The sequence below is a fragment of the Schistocerca nitens genome, chromosome 3 (assembly GCF_023898315.1).
Source record: "Schistocerca nitens isolate TAMUIC-IGC-003100 chromosome 3, iqSchNite1.1, whole genome shotgun sequence".
NCBI lineage: Eukaryota > Metazoa > Arthropoda > Insecta > Orthoptera > Acrididae > Schistocerca > Schistocerca nitens.
In genome coordinates, this window is record NC_064616.1 from 467,897,218 (window position 1) to 467,916,774 (window position 19,557).

The 19,557-nt window shown below is 44.7% G+C and overlaps 1 protein-coding gene across 1 annotated transcript in view; it reads right to left on the bottom strand.

The window, feature by feature from the left end:
* LOC126249281 (single-minded homolog 1-like) overlaps positions 1-19,557 on the bottom strand; it is a 137,194-nt gene that overhangs the window by 78,586 nt on the left and 39,051 nt on the right. Inside the window, exon 3 of the mRNA XM_049950935.1 lies at positions 8,938-9,027. Coding sequence (XP_049806892.1) covers positions 8,938-9,027 — 90 coding nt within the window. The remainder of the gene's footprint in view (positions 1-8,937; positions 9,028-19,557) is intronic.

Sequence of the window (19,557 nt, forward strand, 5' to 3'; positions counted from 1 at the left end):
CGATCACGGAGGTGGAGGTGTTGGCGGAGCTTCAAGCACATCCCCATCTGGAGGTGTGTGCAGTTCGTCGCATACACAACGCTGCCGGCCCTACCCGCCTTATGCGGGTCTTTTCCGAGCACGCCCCCTCCACAGACTGTCTCTTGAAGGAGAGTGCCCTCCTTTTTAACCAACGTTATAAAGTTGACCCCTCCCGTTCCCCTCCTCAATCCCTCCGCTGCCAGCGGTGCTTGCGGTATAATGCACACCCGACATCTGAGTGCCGCGAGGCCCCCACCTGCCCGCACTGTAGGCAAGCCCACTTTTTACGGCAGTGCCCCAATCTCCAGTCCCCCCCTCCTGTAATACCTGTAACTTCCCTCATCCTACCTACTCCCAGAAATGTAAGGCCCGACCCGCTCCTACCACTCCTGAACTCACCGTTCCTGTCCGCCCTCTGGACGCCCCCACCCCTCCCGGCAATTCCCTTCGCCCACCCCCTATCGCTGAGGACATCATGTTTCCTCACCATCGTCCTTCAGAATGTTCATCCTTTTCAGCACCCGCACACCCTCCAACAGATCTCCCTCGCCGCCCGTTCCGTTTTCAAACTCAAAATGTACGCCACCTACTCCAACAACCAGGCCCATTTCACCTTCTCCCGTCTTGACACCCTCGTTTAAATCCCTGTCATGGCGCGACAGCACCGTATCCTTTTCAACAACATCCGCTCCCTTCCCGCCAACAAGAACCTCTTCCTGCACACCCTTGCCACCCACCACGTGGATGCCTTCCTCCTCAATGAAACCTTCCTCCAACCCCACCACACCGTCCACACATCGCCCTACCTCCTCCACCGCTCCGATAATCCCCTCCCGATTGCGTGTGACGGAGTTGCCATTGGTCACCACCGCCAGATCCCCGTTCGGCTCCAACCTCTCCTTCCCGACCCCACCGAACACCTGATCCTTATTCTCTTCTTCCCCGGCCTTACCATTACCTGCGCCACCATCTATGTCCGCCCTAACGCCCCTATTCCCTTCGAATTCCTCTCCCACATTGACCGTACCTTCTCCTCCTACGTGATCGCCGCCGACCTCAACATCCATAGTCGTTCTGCTGCCCAGTTACGGCGGTGGCATCGGTTCCTCTCCTCCCTTCAAGGCGACCTCATCCCCATCCCCCAGCACACCCGTCCCGAATCCACCTCCACTCCTGATGTTATCCTTTCCTCCCCCAACCTCCTTGGCCGCATAACGGTGGATGTCCTGGAGCCTATTGGTAGCGACCATCTCCCTGTCCTCCTTACCGTTTCAGACGGTCGTCGCCCCCGCCCTGACCCTCGTAATGACCCCCCCTGAGTACATCGATGACTATTCCCGTGCCAACTGGAATGCCTACCGGGATACCCTTTCCACCCAGGTCGATCGTCATCCCTTCACCTACCACCACCCTGACGATGTAACACATGCCGCCTCCTTTCTCCAGCAGACCTTGTCTGAGGCCGTGGAGGCCCACGTCCCTACTGTCGCCGTCCACCCCCACCGTCCTACCTTACCCCCACAGGCCGTCCTCCTCCTCTGTGAATCCCGCCGTCTCTACCGTGCCTTCCTCCACACGCGTGACCCGGACACACTACGACGCCACCGGCAACTCCAGCGACACATTCGTAATTTGCTCGCGGCTAAGAAACGCCGGGACTGGCGACAGACATGCACCTGTTTAAATGCTACCCTACCTATCAACTCGTCCAAGTTCTGGTCAGCCTTCCGTCGCCTTACCAGAACTAAACCCTCCCCCTACTATCCTCTTCTCTATGATGATCCCCCCTTCCCTGACTCACTTAGTAAGGCCAATCACTTTGCCTCTTACCTCTCCGATGTCTTTTCCATCCCCGATGATCCCCAGTTCGATTAATCCCTCTTCCCGGATGTCCGCGATTGAACTGACACCTCTGTCCCTCCCCTCGCTCCTGGTTTCCAGTACTTGGACAACATTGCACACACGGAACTCAATGCCCCTATCACTACACAGGATCTCATTGCCACACTCCGCACGAAACGCAACACTGCTCCTGGTCACGATCGTGTCACCTACTGTCACCTTCGTGAAGCTCCTGTCTCTTTCCTCTCCATCCTGGCCAGGCTCTACAATGTAGTCCTGTCCACCGTTTACTACCCTGACCTGTGGAAAACCTCTCGTATCCTGATGCTCCTTAAACCTGGCAGACCGCCGTCCGCCGTCTCCTCCTACCGTCCCATCAGCCTTACCTTGGTCTTCAGCAAGGTCCTGGAATCTATCCTCACCCGCCGTATCCACCAGCATCTCCGCCAGCACCGCCTCCTTCCCGTTACCCAGTGTGGCTTTCGGCCGTCCTTCTCTTCCGACGATCTTCTCCTTCACCTCACTCATCTCCTTTCCGACCTTTCCGACCAGCTTAATTCCCGTCGCTCCGCAATTTTCCCCTCCCTGGACCTCGAACGAGCTTATGACCGCGTATGGCATTCCGGTCTCCTCTTCAAGCTCCAAACCTTCGCCCTTCCCATTAACTACGTCCGTCGGATCGGCTCCTTTCTCTCCCACCGTCCTTCCTACGTCACCATCCGTAACACCGACCCCTACACCTTTTTCCCCTCCGCCGGTGTGCCCCAAGGCTCCGTCCTCTCCCCCCTTCTGTACCTTTTGTATACGGCGGACATGCCGCCGCCGTCACCCCCCGTCCACCTCCTCCAGTTTGCCGATGACACCGCCTTCCTTGCCCTTGCCCCCACCCTGCAGCGCTCCCAACACCTTCTCCAATCCCATCTTGACCGGTTCACCGCTTGGTGCAACCAGTGGTTGCTCAAGGTCAATCCCTCCAAAACCCAGGCTATCATTGTAGGCAAAACCATCCCTTCCTTCCGCCTCCTTGATTTCTATCTCACCATCTATGGCCGTCCTATCGCCCTCACTCCCACCCTTAAGTACCCTGGCGTCACCCTCGACCGTCGCCTCTCCTGGACTCCCCATCTCCGGAGAATCCAAGCCAAGGCACACTCCCGACTCCGTCTCCTCAAGCTCCTTTCCGGCCGTACGTGGGGTCTGGACCCCTCCACCATCCTCCACACCTATAAATCCCTCATCCGCCCTATCCTTTGTTACGCCCATCTGGCCTGGATCTCCGCCCCCCCCTACCTTTTATACATCCCTACAAATCCTTGAACGCCATGCTCTCCGCCTCGCCTATCGCATCCGTCTCCCCTCCCCCACGCGGATCCTGTGTGATCTCATCCCCTTCCCCCACCTCCTCCTCTTCCTTGAAACGATATGGATCCTGTACACCTCCCGCAAACTCGATCCTCCTCATCCGCTTGTCTCACCCATCCTCTCCCACCTCCGCCCGCTGCCGCACCTGTATTCCCACGTCCCACCCGGTCTCCATCTCTCCACCCTCCTCACCCTCTCCCAAGGTGGCTTCCGCCAGCTCCCCCTCCCTGATGATGTCCTCCTCCCCTCCATCTACCCCTCCTATCAACTTTGATCCTCCCCCCCCCCACTTCCTGTGTCCTTTCCTTTAGGCACCCTCCCTCCCTTCTCTTTCCTTTTCCGCAATCCCCTCCCTCCTTCCCTCTTCCCCCGGGCTTCCCCTCCACCTTCCTCCCTTCCCCCTATCTCCCCTGCCCGTGGCATCTGCTCTCCCCTCTCCCTATCCCACCCCCCCCTCCTCCTCACTTGGCAGGTCCCCGGACTCGTACACGGTTAGTGAACATTCGCGCGCCGGAGATCAACGCCTCGTGTTCTGTGTGTGCCGTCGTTTTGTGCTTAAGTGCTTCAGTGTTATTCGTTTTGTGCACCTACGTTCACGTGTGACAATTTTCGTCTCTGTCTGTGTCCAAGTGTATGAACAATTTTATCTTGGACTCTACGCCCGTGAACGGCACCTTGTATTTTAAAAAGAGTTTGTCTCCGTTCATTTGTCCACCATGTTTTTTCTCTAAATGTCTTCATTTGTATCTTTGTGTTTCTCTGCGGCCAAAGAGCGGCGTAGTATGCTGCTGCAGGCCTGCCTGTAATACAGGTTTCAAAATAACAGTAAAGAAAAAAAAATACGTCGGACCCGTCAGTCGGCAAGACTCACCGGAGGAGAAACACCCCTCTGAAGATGTCCAGCGCAGCTCTGGACGAAACGTTAGGGGCTGAAGAGTTTCATGGACCACGACCTTACATCCCGGAAGGTTTACCAGAAGATATGTCATCCGGTCGTGAAAGCCTTCATACTATGAATAGTCTCGACTCTAGACCATGTCTTTGTCCTCACTTGTGAGCTGAGCAATGGGAGCGCAAACTGTCAGGACGGTCTTCGCGTGTGTTGTTCATCTGAAACGCCAGATGTAGTAGCAAAACACTATCTACACGATAGTTCACTCACTAGTTCGTCCTGTAATGCTGTCTGTGTTCTCTCGTACCACTATGATGACGCGCTGTTCGAAGTGTTTAGGTTCCTATAAGGCAATCCAAAAAGAAGGCATAAATCAAGAGATCCTTATTACCTGAAAGTTGTTGGACGCTAACTTGGTGTGAATAAACTGATTAACAGAGAAGGGGCAATAGGTTTCTACGGACGTGTCAACAAACAGTTTATGCTTCCCGTTGCGGCGGGAAGTCGTGCATATTACATACTTCACAGGCGAACGCTACCTACATTCCGCCCGCCCAACAGAAGCGGATGCCGAGCATAGAGTGCCGCGTTGCATACGGGGGAAATTGAACTAGATATTCTTATACGCGTCCTAAATAGCGAAGAATATTAATATGCACCTCTTAAAGCCTGTATTATTCTCCTCTTCGAAAAAGAAGTAAAAATAGAAAAAGAAGCAATGATGGTATGAACGCACTGCACCTTAAGTGACTGTCCATTTCCTGATTGAAATAATGAGCTTGATTTCACTCTGTTAACACAAGGGGAGTCTTCTTCACATAGTTCCTAAACATTACTTAGAAGTAAAAGACTAATACAGGAAGTAATCGTATGGCGGCGGGCCAGTTACTTTGATTAATGTGCTCTTTCTGTATTAAAAAAAGTAACTGAGATTTCGTTAAAAATATAGTAAACAGGGATAATACACTTGACGAGTGTAATTTACCTCTGTGGCGTGTACAGGTAATAGAAATTCCGTACCTTTTACAGAAAACTGCCGTAAACCGAAATGACTGTCCTGCAAAACGCTGTATCTGTATCAACTGACGTTGCTACCACTCTGCAAGTTTCGAGTAGTGCACATTCTGCTGCTTCTGTATTTGCAGCAATCCATATTTATGAGGTGCGATGTCGATATGCAGGATAATTAGACGTAAGCGCTGTGATTCGTTTATCAATCCGTCAACAAACAGATTTGAATTCGTCATTTCATATGCGATTATCTGTTAGCACGCGTCATATTCGAACACGCACTTCATTAGCAATTACCTCGTTCTCGACCAATTGTAAAACTGCAACATCAATACTCCCACCTGCAGTTATTGGAGAAATAAGGAACGTTGAAATTTCTGTTAATGTAAATAACTAGTTACTCTAACATTCATCCAAAAGGAATTTCCTCTAACAGTATTCGACACATGTTTCCATTTCACTGAAAATTAAGTACTTTGAAACTTAAATTTGCATTTTATTGACTCCTTTGGGGCCTGCTCAAATAGCAGTCAAAGACCAGATTGATAAACTGATAGTGATCAGAGCATTTAATTTTATATTAGTGCAATCAGTTGGTTTCCCTACTACAAATAATCCATGGATAGAACACGAAGGGAGACAAGTAGCCCGAGTTGATACAACGAATTGTGAAGCATTGTTATAAGTATAGACCATCTACACATGCATGAAGAAAGATACAATTAAAGAGGTAGTCGACAAACTATTGACAGCTTTCATCAAGCTACTTTCCTTTTCCTCAGTTGCTACTGCATAGTTCGACTGTCAGCATTGCAGCAACCCATTCCGGCACAAAATTAGTTACGTCAGCTATTCGCCAGAAAGAAGTTCGTGTATGTCAATATAACAAAGTGCTGTGTGCGACTGGCAGATGCTACGTATTTTTGTCTTCATCTACACTGCGCGAGTCACCTTACATTGGGTCGAACCACAGTGGCTGTTCTCTTTGCTGATCTGTTCATGACTGGCGCGTAGAAAGAATGATTGACGGTAAAACTACGCATGAGATCGAGATCCAATGACTTTCTCGTCGTGATCATTTCGCAAGATGTATTTGCAAGAATGTAGTATGTTGCCCGATTCTTTTTGGGTCGTACGATCTCTATATTTCAACAGAAAACCGCTCCGTGACACCGCGCTTTTTATAGCATCTGATACTATAGCTCTCTAGCATCTCCGTAACATCCTCGGGCTGTGTAAACGATCCTGTAACGCAATGCACTGCTCTTCGTTGGGTCTTCTTTGTGTCTTCTACTAATCCTACTTAATAAGGGTCCCAGACTAATGAACAATACTCAGTAATCGGTCGAACGAATGTTTCATAAGCCACTTATTTCGAGGGTGAATTACATTTCCTTGAGATTCTCCCAACGAATCTCAGCTTGTCACGTGATTTTCCAGAAATTAGTTTCATGTGGGGTCTTCTCACTTCAGTTCGCTCCGGATGGTTACTCCTACGTATGTTACGGTAGTTACCGTTTCCAGTGATTTGGTTGCCAATAGTGTAATAGAGCAGTAGTTGATCTCACCGCCTATTTGCAACACATTACATTGATTTATATTCAAAGTCGCTTACAAATCCCTGCATTTATCGTCGATCTTATGCAAGTCTTCCTACATTTCCCTGTAGTCTTCTAACGTTGCAGCGTTCCTATAGATAACAGCATCGTCCACGGAAAGTCTCACGGGAACTAAACCATTATCCACTACATCATTAATACAAATTGTATACAGCGACGGTCCTATAACACTGCCTTAGCATACTCTAGAAATTACTTTCACGTTTGTCGATTCTGCAGCGTTAAGAGCGACGTGTTGAGTCCTATGCGCAAGGATATCCTGAATCCAATAGAAAATCTGATCCGATATTCGGTAAGATCGTACTTTGTTCACTAAGTGACACTGCGTATCTCTATCGAATGCCTTCCGGAAGTCGAGGAACACAGCATCACCCTTTGCGTCTACTACGGCACTCTGAATCGCATGCTAATATGATATTTGCTTCAACGCTATTTATTTAGCCTCACAGGGCTCAATGGTCCCTTTTCAGATCTGTCCCCTGAGCTACTCACAGGGAATCGAACCCGGGAGCTTGGCATCAGCAGCCAACAGCGCTAATCACCACACCACTCAGGCGACCTTTATTAGCTTATGTTCTCAGTATATACAAGGACACCTAGAGTTTAGCACTCCACTTCCATTGAGTTCATATCAGATGGCTAAGCTGATGCAGTACCTCGATTGAAGAAGGTTGTGAGAATCACTCGGGCATGGTTTTTATGGAGTTCGAAAAACCACAAAAAACCTGATACATCGTTAAAAGGTGCACTAACCCATGGAGAAAACGTAATGCACCCACCGAAACCCGTCTCACATCAGGATTCCTTACTCCTTCCCGATGCTGTCCCTCCTAATCTCCATCCTAGTCACACCTGTACCAGGCCGCATGGCTCTCCTCAGCCACTCAGCCACATCAAACATCACCACACACCACACACCATTACAGTGCCACTAACCGCCCTCATTCCCAAATTATGCTCTCCCAGTGGAGGTTCTGCGCTTTTAGTGGACTGCTGTGAAGTGCTTCACTTTGATTACCAAAAAATCCATCAACGCTTTTTTAAAATAAAACAGACCATTCATAACTTCATCAATGTGCAGCCGTCTGTTTCAAAAATTTTGCAAAATTTTATCTTTGAAATGTTTTAAAACGATCTTTATATTTTAAAATCTTTTCGCTGAAGTGCTCCAACTGTACCGCTGCCATTTCGCCCCCGCCCCTCAAGATGAGGGCATCAAACTATAAAAACGAAAACAAAATCTCCGATGACTAAGTCATTATGTCTTAATACAGTGACTGCTCTAGTTATATGCGGAGGAACCTGTTCGACCAACACAGAAAGCAGGGTTTAAATTAAACACAAGTAAGTCTAATTATATGACAGTGGGCAGAGATAACAGGATGATTCAGATCCTGGGAATTTTGGTATTAAATTTCGTTCTTCTTCTAAATATCTAGGTATAACTACACCTGAGACTGGATGGAGTGTGGAAGATACTAAAAATAAGGAAAACACGTTGTTCCAGAGTAAAACTCAGTCATTTAGAGTAATAAGATCACAATTATAACTAAAAGATTATACACAAAACAATAGTAGAAAGCATGCGTATATATGGGACAGAAGTTTGGGAAATAAGGAAGACGAAAATAGATCAATTTCTATCCATGAATTACTGGAGGCGAAGAGCTGGAATCTGAAGGTTATACACCGGAAAGGGGAAAAAATCAGGAAAAGTATGGAAATTAAAGGATACCCCTTTGAAGCTATTGAAAGCAAGAGGTTATTACGGTACTGCCATTTAGAACGAATGGGTGATATAAGATGGCCAAAGAAGTTGTGGATTTGTATTCCAGATGGGAGAAAGAAAAGAGGTAGGCCAGATACAAAGAGGGATTTGGGAAGATCATGGGCTAAGCACATTAAGAAATAAAGTCATTCCTTCCACAACGGTTACCAAATTGCATGTTTCAGGTAAATAATTCCCCTACATTTCGATTTAGGCGCACCATAACTATTTAAGAAATAGTTGATTAAACAGAAAGCAATACAAAATGTCTTAAAATAAACAGATTCTTGTTTGAATTGTTAACATCAACGAAATTCCTAGGTTCATAACTCTAACTTAAATGCATTTCCTCCTATCGAGGTGAGAAAATTGCTGCTGTATTTATGGTACATTAGAGTGCGGATAGTCGCATACACTCCTACCTGGGAGAGGCCGAGGTGCACGGACGCCGTCTCGGAGATGTACATGATCTTGCCGTCGGGCGCCACCACGAAGATGAAGCCATCCAGGGTCTGGGAACAGGGATGGCCAGCTAGGAACATGCCAACACACCACACCTCGCGCCTCCACTGCAGCACGTCGGCTCCGAGCAGTGCGCGCCAGCTCTACTTCTACAAGCGATCAGCGCTACACTTACTTCTACACCTACTCGCATTAAATAATATTCTTTTCTGTTATCAATTATTTACATTTCCCCAGTCGGGGAGGGCTGGCAGGCGCAATGTTACCGCTCTTCAGCCTTTGGATAAATACAACTTAAAATGCATTAAATACTTTACAATAACAAAAAAGGTTATTTAGAGCTTGAGAACACGTTGGTAATGTACTAAGTTTCGAACTCTGTGAGGATGATGGTGCCGTGAGTTCCTGGTAACATTTTCTTGGTAAGGAATTCTGATACAAATGGGACAGAAGAGGAAGTAGTATGAAAAAACGATGTGGCATGAAGACAAAAATATGTTTGTTAAAGGTCTTGTAACACTCTTATTATTTCTCAATGTTTGTATGTAAAACGGTCGACATGATTAATTGTTTAGTTTAAACAGTATGTCAGTTCATTTAGGTGGTATTGTATTGCATTGTATGTTAACCGGGGACCTAGAGACGACGGAGTGGCTCCGTCCCCGCTGCAGCCTCAGTGGTCCACAATCCCACGACAACTACCGCAGTCCACTTCACCTCTCCGCCGCCCACACCGAACCCACGGTTACTGTGCAGTTCGGCCCCCGGTGGACCCTCCAGGGAACGTCTCACACCAGATGAGTGTAACCTCTATGTTTGCGTTGTAGAGTAATGGTGGTGTACGCGCACGTGGAGAACTTGTTTGCGCAGCAATCGCCGACATAGTGCAACTGAGGCGGGATAAGAGGAACCAGCCCGCATTCGCCGAGGCAGACGGAAAACCGCCTAAAAACCATCCACAGACTGGTCGGTTCACCGGACCTCGACACAGATCCGCCGGGCGGATTCGTGTCGGGGACCAGGCGCTCCTTCCCGACCGGAAAGCCGTGCGTTAGACCGCACGGCCAACCGGGCGGTCAATCATTTAGGTGGTACTCAACAGGCAATTATGTTGAAGTAAAAAGATGCTGAACAGGTTAAATAAGGTCGTGATGTTTAGTCATAATTGGCATCTGACACATGAGCATTTTTTATTTACGCAGGAACAAAAAAGCCGTACATAGAGCGGAAAAAAATGGACAACAATTTTTCTACTTGATGTACACTACAGAAAAAGTGGGAAATTCAAATATGGAAATTATTAAAATAATTGGTAACTGAAGCAAGGTTACTGGTATGCTCAATTCAATCTTATGGAATAGAAATGTGACGAACAGAACAAAAAGACTCATATTCAAGTCAATACTAGAGAGTATAGTCCTGAATTGACCAGAGACCTAGACAACTAATCAGAGACATATAAAGAAGCTGAAAATACAAGAGACGAATTTCTGGAGAAAATCAGCAAGAATTTCAAGGAAAGACCTCGCAAGGAACGCTTAAGTGATAAAGATAATGGAAGTGGAAGAAGGAATATGTGATGCTATGGATCGAAAGAGATTACAATGCTACGGATATGTAAGAACGATGGAGGAAACAAGAATACCAAAACCGATTCTGGGGTGAGAAATTGAGAAGAGAAGGAGTAGAAGAAGAAGAAGAAGAAGAAGAAGAAGAAGAAGAAGAGGAAGAGGGCGAGCAATGACTGCCTGGCTTCAAAATGTACGGAAGACAATGAAAACATCTGGTGCAGAAAAGCAGGATGCGTAAGAACGATGTACTTGGAGGAACATCTTGAGAAGGTAGTACTGAATATGTATGTGATACTCATCTAACAAATTTCGAGTGTATTGTTACGTTGGAGAGAAATTTCTGTATTAAGGAAAGTCTCAATAAATAAATAAGTAATAAGAACTGATTTATACTTAGGGGAGACAAACATAGTTTAACAAATGTAACGTAACATAAGATCGGCCACGATGAGCATCGCATCTTATGGAGTTTTGTTTGAAACACAATGCACTACACTGTAAGTGCACCATATAGCTCTTGTTAATTGCGTTATTTGTCAACAATCGCAATTTATGAAGTTTCCCAATACCAAGAGTGACTGTTCAATCTGAATAAATAGGGAAAGGTTTTCGACATTTTCAAATAGGAACAAGAACGTCGCAGACAAGTGTTCAGCAATAAATGCATCTACTATTACGAAATACAGTTTCCATGTCTGTAAATACGTACTTCAAGACAGAGTTTGTGTAAAAGTAACCAATAAGCAAGCACTAGTTATGGGATTTGCCTTACTTTAGCAAAACCAGTTTCAAAAAGGGAAATAACTGGATAGGTTTAATTGGCATGCCTGTAATTTAATGGTGAAGCATAATTGTCAAAATCAAACACACTTTTACCTTTGTCTTAGATCTTTTTATTTCGCACGGCTGAAGTTTGGAGCTCCTAACCATTATCCATCGTTACGCTATTTCATGCCTTCTTGTCACTGATCTCTATACTACTCGCATGTAATACTCTGATTTTGGGGTTTAGAGCTTAGCGTGCCTGCATTATCCTATTGTTCACCATGTTGAAATTAGACAAATATTTAACTATTTCTCTCCTGGTTTTGTAACTGCAGATGGTACCAGGAAATTACTGTTCCAAAAGTATTTCGTGCACCTTGTACCTTTACTGTGAATACCCTGCTGAAAATTGATAAGCCAGAAAACACATTGTCTATCACTTTGTACACGTATCTCTGTTGCTAAAACAGGCTAAATGTAGCCCCAAGAAGGGTAGATAATCTTCCTGAAAACTCAAAATTTAATGTCTTACTGGCTGCATTTGCAGCATGTATCTCATTAACAATACGTGACAACACAAATGTTGATAGGCAACGGATCACTTCACATATCAAACATACAAACATATATTTCGCTTTAAGTTGAGTTGAGTAGTGGATGCTCTTGCACATATTAATGTCACTTTCTGCTTAAAGAGAACTTGTATAGCTTATTCGTAATTTTTGCAATCAGTACTGGCACGTTTGAACAAACGATATCAAATGTAGTTTTGTCCGTATTTTGCAGTTGTGGACGTGGCTGTATTCAACGAACAGAAAGTATAAATAATAACATTTTCAGTGCACAATTTTCGTGTTTTATTACGTCACGCGATGTATGTCGGATGCCGTACGATGATCATCAGGTGTGTTCGTTTTAAAAAATCAGTTACTTCTGCTCTTAAGTGAGGTTATACGAAATGTACGCTCCGAAGGATCCACGAAGAACATTTTTAATGATTTAATGTCAGCAAACGTGGATTTATCCAATCTGTAGCTGCACGTCACGTGACTCAAGGCGCTCATTTGTTTGTACGTTTCAAAACATACTCAAACAAGCGTGTGCCTTGAGTGAAGTGATGCGCAATTGCAGAATGTACGAGGGCTATTCGGGAACTAAGGAACGATAGGTCTCGATATGGAAACCACAGTGAAAATCAAAACTCTTTTATTTGCAACAGTTAGCTACAACTTACAGCTACTTATCTCCATAGTCGCCGATCCGACTTAGACATTTGTCGTAGAGTTGTACCAACTTTCCAATACCCTCGTCTCGTAGAAGGCAGCCGCCAGTGCTTTCTGCCAATTCTGTACGCTGGCCTACAGCTCGTTGTCTGTGCCAAAATGTTGTCTTCATAGCCAGCGGTTCATGTGTGCAGTGATGAAACTCAGAGGGAGACTGTATTGTGGATAATCAAACACTGAAAACGATGCGGGAGAATCTTCATTGCCCCTGCAGAATGCGGCTGAGAATTGTCTTGGAGAAGAAAACGCACCACAGTTACGCAATGTTGGCTGCCTAGCTTCAGGTGAAAGTTCTCACCAGGCTCTCGTAGTTGGCGGGAGACACTATTGTTCTAGGTATCTTTATGTGCTTCCTGTGTGCTCAGAACTAAAAAGAACGACATAATGCGATCGACGGGCATACTAGAGATACTGCCCAACACACCTGTGCAAAAATTCATCGGATTTTCACTGTGGTTTCCATCTCGTGACCGATCGTTCCTTACTTTCCGAATAACCCTCGTATAAATCAGTGTCTCCTGACATTAGAGCGTTACAAATGTTCTTTATGGATCTTACAGAACATACATTTCGCAACACCTTCCTGAACAGCAAAAATAAATAAAGTCTGAAAACGAATTACACCAAACGTACAAGCTCCAAATGCATGTGTGATATAATAACAACCGAAAATTTGTGACTACTGATGTCAACTTTGTTGACGAAGCGTCTTCTAGTTTACGGCGCTTGATTTTACGCACTAAACGCATTTACAGGTTTGGGTAATGTAGTAGAAATTTCATCAATTGCTGTTGCATCTTCTGCTATTCGGATAATGGAATCTATGAGTAAAACAAATAGGAAATAAATGAGAACCTATTTTCTGATCAGCCTATCAGTGTCCGGATCACGCCTGAGTTTGAAATGATTCTGTCTTCTTTTTTTTTTCACTAATTCTGAAACGGTACATTTTGGTTCAAATGGCTCTGAGCACTATGGGACTTAACTTCTGAGGTCATCAGTCCCCTAGAACTTAGAACTACTTAAAACTGACCAACCTAAGGACATTACACACATCCATGCCCGAGGCAGGATTCGAACCTGAGACTGTAGCGCCTAGAACCGCTCGGCCACACCGGGCGGGCGGTACATTTTGTTCTTCGCCGTAAAACTGGAACATCCGATCCAATAGGCTTGCTTATTTGCATAATCTGAAAAAATTTTCCTTTGCTTTCTCGCGGCACTTCCTGGCCGAGATATTGTACTTACGCAAAGAACGAAAAAGATCTACGGCCGATATGCCCAGACCACTGCACTTGGACATCCACGTGATAAGAGACCACTACTTCTGGTGGACTACAAAGCATATAATTCACCAGCAGCAAAGAAACTAAGTGAGATCTGACGGTAAACATCAAAGAAGTTTAATGCATATAGGTGCCAGTGATGCTGAAATATCTAGCGTAGATTAGGGGCTAAATCTGTAGTTTATCTCTGTATATATCCGCACCATATTTACTGTGGAGTGCTATTAAATCTACGATCGGTTGTTACGGTTTTGCAGAGATTCTGACAGTATACAACGACGGCGTTATGGTACAACGTATGAAACTCCTTCACTGGGCGGCGTTGTGCGGGGGGGGGGGGGGGGGTGAGGCAATAGAGGCAGATAGAAAAAGAGCAAGAGAGAGAGAGAGGGGGGGGGGGAAGGGGGGAGAGAGAGAGAGAGATCGGCCGTGCGGTTCTGGCGCTGCAGTCCGGAACCGCGGGACTGCTACGGTCGCAGGTTCGAATCCTGCCTCGAGCATGGGTATGTGTGATGTCCTTAGGTTAGTTAAGTTTAAGTAGTTCTAAGTTCTAGGGAACTTATGACCTAAGATGTTGAGTCCCATAGTGCTCAGAGCCATTTGAACCATTTTAGAGAGAGAGATCAACTAGGGTCTCCTTTAATTTCTTTGAAGTATATGTTCCCTCTTTCCTTAATGCCAGATTTCGACATCAGTGGAATATCTATAGTTTCCGAATAACGATGCGCAAAATTGGAGTCCGCTTTCAGGAGTTTCCAGGATATAAACTATTTCTTCAGTCTGATGCAGACAGATCTTCCCGGCCTTCTCACACAACATGAGCCACGCTTATTACACGTAAACTTAGTCATTCCACTTTTAGTCATAGAGGACTGCATGTATTTGTAGTTGAACAGATTCTAGTTCAAAATGTTCAAATGAGTGTGAAATCTAATGGGACTTAACTGCTAAGGTCATCAGTCCCTAAGCTTACACACTACTTAACCTAAATTATCCTAAGGACAAACACACACACCCATGCCCGAGGGAGGACTCGAACCTCCGCTGGGACCAACCGCACAGTCCATGCCTGCAGCGCCCCTGACCGCTCGGCGAATCTCGCGCGGCCAGATTCTAGTCTACTGTCTCTGTGGTGCAGTGAGTCACTAAACAACATTATTACACGTAACAATATCAGACATTACACCACAAATGTCTCGTATCATCACTTTACTTATTCGTTGTACATTCTAATATCTCGATGTGTACAGAATTACCACAACATTACTTTAGTAGTATTAAATTCTTCCATCCGTAGTGCACGACAATACATTATTTACATATACAGAAAGTTGTAAGACTAGAAAATGAACTTGGAAGCAGAAATCTAGGTCATGCGAAATAAAAAGTTGTGAAATGTCGTCAAAAGCGCGTTTTCTTGAAAGTTAGTTTCTTTCTTTTTGAGTGCATACTGGCGTTAAGTATTTACAATAATGATGTCAAGCTCTCCTGCGTACGAAGAACGAAGGCCAAGATGGCAGCAGGAGCCGCTGCGCCCTCTCTTAGGATAAGGTGCTGAGTAGAGGAAGTCATTGTGCACCTCTCACGCAAGCGGACAATGGTACTCTCCATCAGCGAGATTTAATCACCGTCTCATTTATCCGCAAAATCGCGTCCATCAACGCTTCGTTTCTATCTATGCAGAACATGCGTGCGATTTAAGAGCACCGATCGCGCTTAAAGCAAATGTAGAGGGTAATAAACGGTACACGAAATTGTGGTTTTTGTTGCTCATTGTAAATTTCGATGAGCGCATAACAGCCAAAAGAATTGGAGAAAATTTCCCCTTTATGCATAACGTAATTCATTTATTTCTAATTTCATTGAAGTGTAACGTCTTTCTGCAGAATCTTTCAACTGTATCGATAATGATCAGATTAATAGATGCTACAACAATTACATTTTTTCATGCATAGCATGATACGTTTCAGGAATTTAATCCCAGTTTCCTGTGCCGTCGCCGGCCGCGATGGCCGAGCAGTTCTAGGCGCTTCAGTCCGGAACCGCGCGACTGTTACGGTCGCAGGTTCTAATCCTGCCTCGGGCATGGGTGTGTGTGATGTCCTTAGGTTAGTTAAGTTTAAGTAGTTCTAAGTTCTAGGGGACTGATGACCACAGATGTTAAGTCCCATACTGCTCAGAGCCATTTGAACCTGTGCCGTCGGAATTTACATAAGTACTGTGTGTTGTTCTGCTTCTCTTACTTGAAGGCGCCTCCTTCATTGCCCAGACATTTAAGCTGCCCAGATATTCACGTACACGCAAACCTTTAACTTACATTATTTGCCTTACGTAAAATCGCTACAAGGTACAAAACTGAAATTATAATTTGTTTTTGTTACCCCCTTACATGGTTAAGCATTTTATGTATTTTCGTAAGTATTTTTAATTATTTTGTCTCAGATAACTTTCATTTTCTTGTGCTTTTGTTCCGCATCGACAAAGGCTCGGCATGATTATTTACGGGTTCGGCGTGGTTAATTTTCAGCGCTGACCGGACGCCCTTCCTGTCACCACTCCCCCCCTCCCCCTCCCAACCCCCTCCTCCGCCGCGACCGAATATGTGCACCCCCAGCTATCTGCGTATCATGTGAAAGCAAGCAAAAATTTTCGATCTGTTTATGAATCGTGTAACTGAGGCGGGAATTGGGTACCAGCCCAATAATCACCTAGTCGGATGTGGGAAGCCGTCAAAAAATCACATGCCAGTTGACCTGCGTACCGCTCTCGGTGTTAATCCGCCGCGCCGCTTCGATCCGAGGCCGGCACATATCCCCGACCCGCAAGCGGCACTTTAACACGCTCTGCTTTTCTGTCTCCGATAACACTATTAGTATCTTATGAAGTAGTGTAAAATTCAAAATACTTTAAACAACTGCAAAAAGACAATTGTTTTCAGGTGCTATGGTTGTAAGACGTGTATATTTCTATTGTCTATTGTCAAATCACAATTTATGAAAGATGTTTATATTTTATTAATAGGATTAAGTAAGAATAATTAATATTTGTCATGTTGGAAATAATTGTGGTAGCACGGATTGTCTGCACCAGAAAGCACTGTTGGCGGGAGAGACCGCACTTTAGCGTTCGTAGGAAGTCAGTAGTAAGCGAGATGTGAAGCGAGTCGGTAGCAGGTCTGAAGCGAGAGGTTGAGAGGAGCGGTGTGCCTGACAGCCACCAGCTATGATTTACAAGAGATTATAAAAGGATGTACGGAGACATCAACTAACTATTATCATAAGAGGAACTAATATTATTAAATTATTTTCTTTGCGAAACTCAAGACTACTGAAGGTATGTTTGCGCAATGCTAGCTGTAAGATTATTGTAAAAAGTAAGTCCCATCTGAAGGTTTGTAAAATCATTTCATTACCAACAGTAAATATTTGAAGCGTTTTCAGAATATAATTAATTTTTGCCAGCAATGTTGCATTACTGATTATAATCCATCCCAAAACCATCAACATAAAACTTTGCAAAAATTTTATTGCTGTCAAGAAAAAGTGTAACTATGAATTACGTAACTTCAGTCAAATTAATTAAAGAAAAACGTCAGCTTTGCTAATAAAGAATAACGTCAGCTTTGGTTATAAATACAGCCACTTATTATGACAGCCCACCAGCAGTTAATAGAGTATAGTAAACCAGAGTAAGTATATTCATGTCGTAGTTCTATGTAGCAGTCAGATGGCGATCCAGTAACAATAAAAAAAAGGTAAGGAACAGTTTTGGGTTATTGCAGATAACGACTGAGGGCCGCCACGACGACGACACATTCTATGTTTCGTCGAAATAATCAGAAAATCACTTTTAATAAGCAGCAATTAAATTTGTATGCGATGATTGAGAAAGAGAATAAATTTCAAAGGGAAGATTTCATTTGTTATTATTAAGCAAGCGATAGAAATCCTAAGGGAAGGTTACATAGGTAATTGTAAAAGGGAAGGTTATCATTAACAAAAGAAGTATAGAAGAGACAGGAAGGTTTCATGGTGTTTTTGCCGTTGTTCTAGACATACTATAAAAACTTATTTTTTTCACTATTGCTGTTTTCACTGTGGCACGCGCATGCTGATACTTGCTTTATTTTGGTTCATTACGAAGCCACAAAGCTGACCGCAGAAACTTAGTGATTTCGTTGTGAAATAATATCAGAACATTAGCATGTATGTGTCAGAGTTAAAAGAACTGTAGCAAACAAAATGAATTTCTATAGCACGTCTAGTAAAAGATTATTTATAAAGAAGACGACTCCAGAAGCCAAACATTTATTTTGTTGCAGGTAACAAGCTGTTTAAAGTATGTTACGTATGACATTACCAGTACAAAATAACAGATAGTGTTATCTGAGGTCGAATGATGGTAAAAAAATACTGAAAATGGCACATAGCGTACTGAAACATGAGTGGGAAGAAGAAAAATAAATAAATAATGAACTGTATAAGGCGTAAATGCCCTCCATTTTTTCCGTGCAAACAGAGAAATTAAGAAAGGTTACAATACACAAAAGATGAACCAAATCAACACTAGGCATAGTTGACATGGTGGGATGCATCAACGAATTTCGTTTTTCTCCACTTGGCACGATGACTAGCGACTGCTGTACTTTACTTTTTTTAGCGTTATTAACTCGGGAAGGCTGACAGTGGTGTTTCTAATGCTGTGCTGGAACATGTGTCCTGGGGGAGGCGCACTTGTGGAGGGCTCTTGGAATCTTGCGAGGGGAGAGTGTACAGTGCAAGGGCGAGAGAGTCAACTGGCGCACTTCCATGCTCGCCTTAACGCTGCGTGGGTCGAGTAGCTTACGCTACGCCTGCTTGCACACGCGACAATGGAGAAAAAACGTCTGGTTTTTGCTGTAGCAGAGTCACACATCTCACAAGCTGACGAATGGAGAAGTCTTGATAATGGCACCATTATGCAAGACAGTTTCTAAATGCTGAAACCATTTTAAAAGCCACTGTAGGCTCTCAGTTTTATTATGCAAAGTGCCTTTCTTGCACCATACACATATTTGACATTAATGCGTAGAAATACGAAATATACCAGATGAATCACCTAAAAGTGCACCGCAAATATTGCGGAATGGAAGAAGCTATTGACGTGCGGTTTTCACAGAATGAATTGGTAGTCAGGGACTCGTATTGGTAGCCAATGAACAGATAATAGTAATACTTAGAAAGTGAATTTTTCGTGCAAACATATACTTTATTGAATGAGACAATGCCTACTGACACTAACAGACTAGAAGTGGGGTTAATTAGAATGTCAGTGGTGTTTATTGCACGATTCTAATGCGAGTCATTTACGAGATATCGTATTTTGATAAGTTCCCTCCATCTTGTACAATACCTGTGGTCATACACACTAAAGAACAACGAGTGCATACACTAGTTATGGGGTTTCTAACCAGTAACGAGACAATTACCATCACAGGTTGTGTTCAAAATGACCATCGGCGCCGGCCGCGGTGGTCTAGCGGTTCTGGCGCTGCAGTCCGGAACCGCGGGACTGCTACGGTCGCAGGTTCGAATCCTGCCTCGGGCATGGGTGTGTGTGATGTCCTTAGGTTAGTTAGGTTTAAGTAGTTCTAAGTTCTAGGGGACTTATGACCTGAGATGTTGAGTCCCATAGTG